General features: G+C 30.6%; 1 protein-coding gene across 1 annotated transcript; it reads left to right on the forward strand.

Moving 5' to 3' along the window:
• Positions 1–387: 387 nt before the first annotated feature.
• LOC115879323 (protein deltex) lies at positions 388–3,923 on the forward strand. The gene is made up of 7 exons (XM_030896093.1): positions 388–842; positions 906–1,226; positions 1,278–1,496; positions 1,552–1,791; positions 1,855–2,194; positions 3,465–3,621; positions 3,679–3,923. The coding sequence occupies exons 1-7, from the start codon at positions 644–646 to the stop codon at positions 3,853–3,855; spliced, it is 1,653 nt and encodes a 550-aa protein (XP_030751953.1). The 5' UTR covers positions 388–643; the 3' UTR covers positions 3,856–3,923.
• Positions 3,924–9,236: the final 5,313 nt, after the last annotated feature.

Here is a 9,236-nt window from a genome sequence, read left to right on the forward strand (position 1 = left end):
AATAAATTTGCTTTGTATTAGGGGTCTAAATAATATGATGTGTGAATATTATATTTAAAGCCATATTTCTTCTGTTTTCTTAAATATATTGTGTTTTCTAAAGCTTCAACTTATTATAACCTCACCTCAAACCTTTGATATTTGAAAGTTACATACATAGGTTACATAAACTACACCCTCTACATAAACTACATTAACTACATGTAATGTAGTTTATGTAGTTTTTAAAAGTAACATGTAGTTTTCCGAACCCTGGTAGTGGGTTGGTTGGTAGCAATGACTAAAGAATACGGTTGGTAATGGATTGTCAAGAGGGGCGTGAAATGCAAGCGTGAAATGTTCTATGGTGAAATGACAATTGACATTGACAGCAATGACAGCGTCAGTTGTCAGAATAATGTCAGTTTTGTTTGTATTTTATTTTTGAGGACGTTTTCATAAGAATAAACAATGATCAATTAATTTAACCCTTGATTAGGTCAAATTAATCAATCATATTTAAACTATTCTGCATTTTGTGATTAATTTTACATAACATTCGTATGAAACCATAAAATCCGAAAAAAACCGTATGAAACCATAAAATGATAGACAAATAAATTACAGGCTATTAAATCGCCTTGCAGGCAAAAAGTATAAAACCATGTCGGGACACGCGGTAGTTGTGTGGGAATATGAAATTAGATCAGGTTATTGGAAACCATATAGCCCAGCAGTGAGCCAGCATCTGGAACGTGCTAATGCCAAACAGTTAACTAGAGTTATATTGTCTGATGCTGATCCTAATTTGCAAAATTATTATGTAAATTTACGCACTCTCACTCAAGAATTGGAATACTCAGGTACTATTCGTACATACTATATATATGTATATATATTTTACAAGAAGTAATACCCTTTTTAAGATGTGGCTGTCCCTGTACGAAGAAAATGCTATCCGCCCTCATCACCAGCTGGTAAAGGGGCTAAATGGGAATGTGTTGGATCAGACCATGAATGGCATGCGTTTGATATGGATATTCAATGTTTAATAGAAGAAGCTTGGGCTAGAGGGGATCAAACAATTGATATGAGCAAAACTCATCTGGGATTTCCATATGTAATAAATTTTAGCAATCTTACTCAAATGTGGTTGGCAAATGGTTATGTAAGAAGTGTAAGGCGAATTAAACAAGCACCATATCCTCTGGTCAAAGTTAGATTAGAGGAATTAGCTCCAATAACAGGTAAGTATTTTCATAATGAATTAAACTGTTATAAAAATGATATCACTGTAGGAAGGAGAAATGCAGATATAAGAAAGGCTTACAATAATAATAATGCTACCAATAATCAGTCTGCAAAAGTGATTGGTACTAGTGCGGCTTTAAATTCCACTTCTGAAAACCATAAAAAGAATGCATCCAAAAAGAAAACGTCTTCAAAAAGTAGCAAGAATAATGATACAACACCATCTAACTTAGCCAGAGTCATATTAAATAATTTAAATATATTTGGTATTTTATCTTTTTTTCTTAACAGTAATTATGTATTTATTTTTTTTTCTTGTAGGGCACAAATCAAGTAACTCAAATAATATTTCTACTCAACAAATTGATAATCGTACACTTTTGGATGCTGATAGCAGCAGTACCAAATCTGGCAGAAGACCTAGTTTAGATACAGTGTCCACTTACTTAAGCCAGGAAAGTAGGGAGAGTCAAGCTACTGCCTCCACTGCAGATTTAATTAATTGCAGTGGAAGTGATGATGGAGCCCTCGATGGTGTTGACAATATGGCTTCTATAATAGGTATAAAATTTTAATCATTATTTTTTTTTAATTTACCAATAAGAGATACATTGATGATTTTAGGTTTAGATCCTGCAAGCGCAACCATATCCAGATTTGTAAGGATTTCAAAACCTAGCGAGTGGGCTCCTAGACAACCTTGTCCTCTATGTAGACAACCTTTAAAACCCACTATAGTTGTTATAGCTTTGCCTTGCAACCATGTATTGCACTTGGATTGTTTAAATTATTCGCTAACTGAATTACAAGAAGCTGGTGCACTGCTACATATTCAGTGTGCAGTGTGTGGATGTATATATGGGGAGAAACATGGAAATCAGCCTCCTGGAACTATGGAATGGGGTGTTTTGGAAAGAAGCTTGCCAGGATTTTTAAATTTCCGAACAATTCAAATTATATATAAGTAAGATGTATATATAATTATTTTTAAATTTAATATGGCTCCCTTATGATACCTAACTCTGGGTATTTAAAATGCTTCCACAATATATATCTAATAATAATAATAATACCTTTTTAAAGCCCAACAATAGTACAAAAAATATTACATAAATACAATTAATTATTAATTTGAAAATTAATAAAAAGATGAAAATATTGTTAAATCGCTAAAAATTTGCTAAAAATCAAAAGGCGTTTTTATGGTAAAATAATTCCGATTTCATGCTTTGATAGATGGTTAGATAGGTTTTGATAGAATGTATTTTTCTAAAAATGTCAATAATAAAAAAGTTTTTCCTCTTGTAAAGACAATCGAGGGACATACTGTATATGGATTTATCCTCTAAAAAAAATACATTTATTATTTAGTAATAAACAAAATCAAAATTAATATAAAAATTACTTAATATGTCACTCATTGGATATGTCGTATACAGGGTGGTCCAAACTGTTTTAAAGAAACTTCGGCGGCATATTCTGCAGATAAAAATAAGTAAACATTTCATATAAATGTACTATGTTCTAAAATGCTTAGTTTCAGAGATACAGGGTGTAGAAGTTTCATTTTTATTTCGATTTTTTTCCAAATAATTTCTGAAGTAACGTCAATATTGGGATGAAAATTGTTATCTGAGAGTTTTTAACATGAGAAATTTGATTTTGATATCAATATGACTTCTACTTATAGAGGACGCCACCTACATATTTCTTTAACTCGGAACTTTTTTATTTTTCGGACCACCCTATATTATATGAACATATTTATAACAAATGTATATGAATATTTATAAAAAATTATTCTAGTTTTTTGTTTGAGAGACATATGCGTTTTTGGAGTGATCAGAGTAATTTTTAGAGTTTGTATGCTTCTCATCAACTTCAAACTCATCTCTCAAACGAAAAAAGGCATCTACACTAAGTGGTTTTAAACAACTTTAAATATAATCCCGACTTTAGATTTAAAATTCTGTTTAAAAAATTAAAAACTGTTTTACACTATTAAAAACACGTTTTGTTTAAAAATAAAAAATACATATTTTTCCAACCCTCTTGACAAGTTAAGTACTTTCCAGTCCCTGACATACTTTAGATATAATGAGATTTATCTCTATCTATGATGATTATTATCTAAATACTACCTCAAAATCTTATACCCATTTTTGCTTATTATTACTTTTTTGTCGTTTGCATTATTTTGTATAGCTAAATAAATTTTAAACCGATATTTTTAGCATTCAGTCAGGAATCCAAGGATCAGAACATCCAAATCCTGGAAGAGAATATTATGCAGTAGGATTTCCTAGAGTTGCTTATCTGCCAGATAACCCAAAAGGAAGAAAAGTACTCAGGTTGTTGAATGAAGCCTGGCATCGTAAATTGATTTTTACTGTAAGTCTATAACAAACCAATTAAATTGATTGTTACTTACAGTTATTCTAATTGCAGATAACTCGCTCTAATACAACTGGATGTGAAGATGTTGTGTCATGGAACATTCCTCATAAGACTGAAATTGGGCCAAGTAACAATACACATAGCTATCCAGATAATGGATATCTAAATACCGTTCTAAGAGAATTGGAAGCGTTGGGCGTTGTGGAAGAACACAGGGAAAAAAGGTAGAAATACTTTAAAAGGTCGAATTATCTGTAGAAATTAATTTTAATAAAGTGAATCATTTTTATTAAATATAATTCCTCAACTTTTAGTTTTGTAGCATAAATTCTATTGCAATATTATCTCAACTATTATTTTAAAAGCTTTAATGTTATTATTTTCTATTAAATTTTATTTTCAAATTTTATGAGGAAATTAAAAAAAATTACAAATATATATTGGTTATTTTGTAAAAAGTATTTGTAGTGTATTTTTCAAAAACGCATTAGTTACAATAGTAGGTAATATGTAAAATAATTCTAATATATTTTTTATTAATATACAGTGTTATCCATAAAGTCTGCATCAAACTTTTTTCTTCTAATCTAACCTAATTTTTATTTTCTGTAATAGATTATCAGGTCAATGATTATCCCAAGTAATTTTGATAATGAATTTTTAAGGCAGGGTACACTGCCAAAAATTTTGCAACAAATACGTTTTGTTTATTGAATTATGGGAAAAAAGTTTATGCGATTTTTTTCAGTATACTCAATAACAAAAAATAATAATGACGACATAAGTCACGTCCTCATGTCATGGCGGCAAATTACACATATCCTCTTTACATATAAAAAAGGTTGTGACAACTTAAAAAGGTTAGGTGACAATATCGAAAAGTCAAATAGAAAAGTTGTTCAGAATTTAATTTTCTATGTACCAAGATCCATAAATATACAGAGACATTCAAAAAATCCTTCAAAAACTATTTGATACTGACTTTATGGGTGCATTTTATATGGATAAACTTATTAAGTGTACAGGGTGTCCCAGGCTGAGCGTGTATTAGAGCGTGCATTTAAAATTTTTGGACGAAAAAACTACCTGTCAAAAAAAATTGTATAGCCTAAAAGTCAAATTTAGTCATGACCACAGCCACTGTGACATAAAGACATGTGGCCATCTATTTCAAAAATTAAATTGTTCAAATGTCATATAATAATGGCGATAGCTGTCATGGAATTGAGTGATTAAAAAATTATCATAAATTATTTTTTTCAAAGGGAAACCCACTTTTTTTATTTCACTAATGAAACGGTTTTTCAATTTGTTACTTTTTAGCTATACATGTTCCATGTTCCTATACCTAAAATAAATCTTTTTTTAAGTTATTTAAGATTGAGTTTAAAAACGTATATTTTTTTTGATTTCATCTAGCTTCCTTTGACATTAAGTGTCAAACGGTCAGACAATTTATTTCCATCTGTCAGAAAACGAAATTTGAATTTCCTATAGTATAAATACTGCTTGCCTTAGGAGTTTAAAAAGCGTATTTATAAAAATATATCTCGTATTTTTTCGCTCTTTAGTGATATCACAGAATATCTAGCTACGCAACAGAAAAATACTCGAAATGAAAGAGCTAAAATTGCACAAATAGAATACTAGATGGCGCGACAATATCATAATCAGAATATAATTAGAAATTTTGAACTTTCGGTTTTGGATCGACGGCTCGTCGACGGCCTTATAGCTCGGCTAAATATGCACAGTTGCCAGATTCAAAAAGACTTGAATTGGCATCCCATTCTTTTTATTGTGTATAATGCAGTATGTGTTTTTTTCTATTCTTCTTTTCTTGTCAGATACACTTATATTAATTATTCCTTTGGCTATTAAAATAGTTTTAAGTATACTATTACAAAACATATACATTTTTAATATACACTACCTTATAATGTTAACTAAGAAAATACCGTTAATTACCTTTAAAATTAATAATATACAGGGCGATTGATAGTGATATTTATTAATGCTGGAACGTTAGTAATGAAATATAAGTTTAATAATAATGGAAATAATTTATTAAAATGCAGTTCAAAAAATGTTAACTGACTAAAAAATACTATAATAACAAATTTCTTCCGTTTGCCACGTTATTTATATAGACCTAGGTAGATTTTAAAAAGTGACACAGGTACAATTAATAATATATTAGTTCGGCATAAAAGTTGCTGTCACGACATCGAACAATAAATTAAAATTCGTAAAATAAATTAAAATTATGAATTAAACAAATCTTTATAAAGAAACGCAAGTATACCAAATTTGGGCCCAATCGAACTCCAGGAAATGATATCATAATAGTGTACTATATTATGGTACCACTCGATATGCTTTAAGGTACCATAATATTGCAATGTCACCGAAGATCCGTTCATCATAGTACCATCATATTACAATGTAACCGAAGATACGTAGTATAACAAGTTTAAGCCCAATCGAACGCCAGGAAATGGTATCGTAATATGGTACTATATTATGGTACCTCTTATTATGCTCCATGGTACCATAATATTACAATATCACCGAAGATACGTAGTATCCCAAATTTAAGCCCAATCGAACGCCATGTACATAATATGGTACTATATTATGGTACCAGATGATATGCATCATAGTACCATCATATTACAATGTCACCGAAAATACGTAGTATACCAAGTTTAAGCCCTATTGCCGCCATGTATCTAATATTGCTATGTCATCAAATATGGTACTATAGAAGGTACCACTTTATATGCTCCATGGTACCATGATATTACAATGTCACTGAAGATATAGTATACCAAGTTTAAGCCCAATCGAACGCCATGTATCGTAATATAGTACTATATTATGGTATCACTTGATATGCTTCTGAAAAAAACGGCGTCCAGTTGGCTGGAAAAGGACGATCGATGACGTTTCCCATATAAATTTACATATAAAATGACAGCGATATTCATTTCATAGCTATCGCTAACGCCGTTTTTTCCCGATTATACGATATGAACTTGATATGAACACAATCGAACGTCAGGAAGTGGTATCATAATAGTAGAACAATACTTATTATATTGTCGCCGAATTACAATGAAAATTCAGGATTCAATTATACAATCAAACGTCAGGAAGTGCTTGTAATTTAGCTCATAAGATTTAATTCCAACTAACATGGCAAACTGAAAAAAACAGCTCTGATCTATTTTAATATGTTTAAATGATGTAGCAAATTTGAAGGTAGGCTTTATCACGAAGTATTACGATATGAATTACACAATGGCAACACTGCACAAAATTCTTTTAAATTTTGTTTGTAGAAAACTGTTTTCTTTTAAATTTATTGCCCTCTATTATGTAGTAGCGAAACTACCACATCAAAATATCTGATTTGGAGACAGGCTTTTAAAGCCTGTCTCCTTTTGCTACCTACAATTTTATACATGTAACGAGGCTTCTGTTGCGTAGCTAGATATTCTGTGGTGATATCTAATAGTTGATATTATTAATAATATTCCGTATGACCGAAAAAAAAAACAACGCAAAGTTGACTCGAAAATGATGCTGCTTTTTGAACAAAGCGTCACAATATGACATGGCCAGATCTATTGTTTTACATCACCTGACGTTTAAAGTCATAGAGGCTACTGGTTAAAATCAAGGAAAATATACGCTTTAAAACTAAATCTTAAATAACTCAAAAACGATTTATTATAGGTATAGGAACATGTATAGTTAAAAAGTAACGAATTGAAAAGCCTTTTCACTAGCGAAATAAAAAAATGGGGTTTCCACTTGAAAAAAATGATTTATGATTATTTTTTTAGTCGCTCAATTCTATGACAGTTGCGGCCATTATTATATGACATTCTAACAATTTAATTTTTGAAATAGATAGGTGTTTTCTCTTTATGGCACAGTGGCTGTGATAATCACTAAATTTGACGTTTAGCCTATACACATATTTTTGACAGGCAGTTTTTTTCGTTCAAAAATTTTAAATATTTTTTTTTCTCAAAAACTTGGGTTAATGTTCATAAAATTTTACAGAGAATTTAAGTACATAATAAAAAATGGGGGCACCCATTTAAAATAAGGAAGTTGCTGCCAACTTCCGGTATTTCCGGAAGTGCCGCCATATTGAAAATATTTTTAATCGATAGATCTCGTTGTGAAAGTATGATGTGCAAAAAATCTCCGAGCTAAATGTTGTAGTTCTCTAGAAACTTCTAATGCACGCTCAGCCTGAGACACCCTGTATACAAATCAGGAAAGATTGTTTATTTCCTGTATGGCCTATAATCATAAGCCTCAATCATATTTCCCTGTAAAATACTAAGACAATACTGATTTAAGTACAAAGGATTTTTATATAAATATATTTTTATTATTTTAATCGTATTTAAAGCAATATTTATATAGCTTTACTTAACCATAAATACATTTATCATAGTTTGTATATAAAAGTAGGTTTATATAGAACACAATAGGCGAAATATCTTCGCCCAAAATTAAGAAATGAACTGAAAAAATTATCTGTATTTTAAAAGTATTATTGTAATAAATATTAATAAGAAGTATTTAATTAATTAAAAGGGATGTACAAGATACAGGCATTTCTTATTTTATTCAACCTAACTGTTACCGTTTATTAAATTTTATTTATTTTTCAAAAAGAGGTATTAAAAATTAAAATTGTTTCAAGAGAATTTTACTTAAATAAATAAGAATATTTTTAATATCGTAGAGTGTGTTGCTTTTTATAATACAGAAAGAAGCATAAACCTCTTAGCCCGAAGCATATAGCTTCAAACCATTTTTTAAAATTCCGAGGGCAGCGCTTGGTACGGCAGAAATCGGAACTGTCCAGCTACTTTATTTTACGCGGTCCCAGTTACCGTTCATGTTGATCGCATTCAAATAATATTAAAATTGTGACTATGTTTTCGGTTTCACTAGTGCAGTTCTTGAAACTAAACTTCTCAGGTAGGAAGTTTGTGTGATGTAAAGCCGTTTCAGTTAGTAAAAATGAAGTGAAAAAGAGCCGAACCTGGACGTGGCGTTGACATGTTAACAGGAAAAGAAGGGCGTAATTCCGTGGTTGTAGGGTACAATAACATTCAATACAACTCTTCCGAAAGAACAGTTTATAACTTTGATCAAAAACAAAAACAAAAACGGATTCCTGCAGTTCGACGAAACAAATGAGTAAACAAGTTCCCATTACATAATCGAAAATTAAGTAGGCATATAGGCTTGGTACATTTCAGTTGATTTCAAAAAATTCCGACAGCAGCGCTGTATACGGCAGAAATCAGAAATTTTCGCTATGTATTTCACGCCGTCCCGGTTACAGTTCATGCTGATCGCATTAAAATAATATTGAAATCGTGGCTTTGTCATAATATTTAAGAATTTTTGTTTTTTGGTAGTGCAGTTATTGAAACTATAAAACACTCAGGTAAGAGGTTTGTGTGATGTAATGGTGTTTCGGTTAGGTTGTAGTAAGAAATAAGTGAAAAAGAATCCGAACTAGGCTTGGTGTTGTGTTGTGACAAATTCAAATGTTAATAAAATTGCCGCAA

The sequence above is a fragment of the Sitophilus oryzae genome, unplaced genomic scaffold, assembly GCF_002938485.1.
Source record: "Sitophilus oryzae breed Bouriz unplaced genomic scaffold, Soryzae_2.0 scaffold_1576_pilon_pilon, whole genome shotgun sequence".
NCBI classification, from domain to species: domain Eukaryota; kingdom Metazoa; phylum Arthropoda; class Insecta; order Coleoptera; family Curculionidae; genus Sitophilus; species Sitophilus oryzae.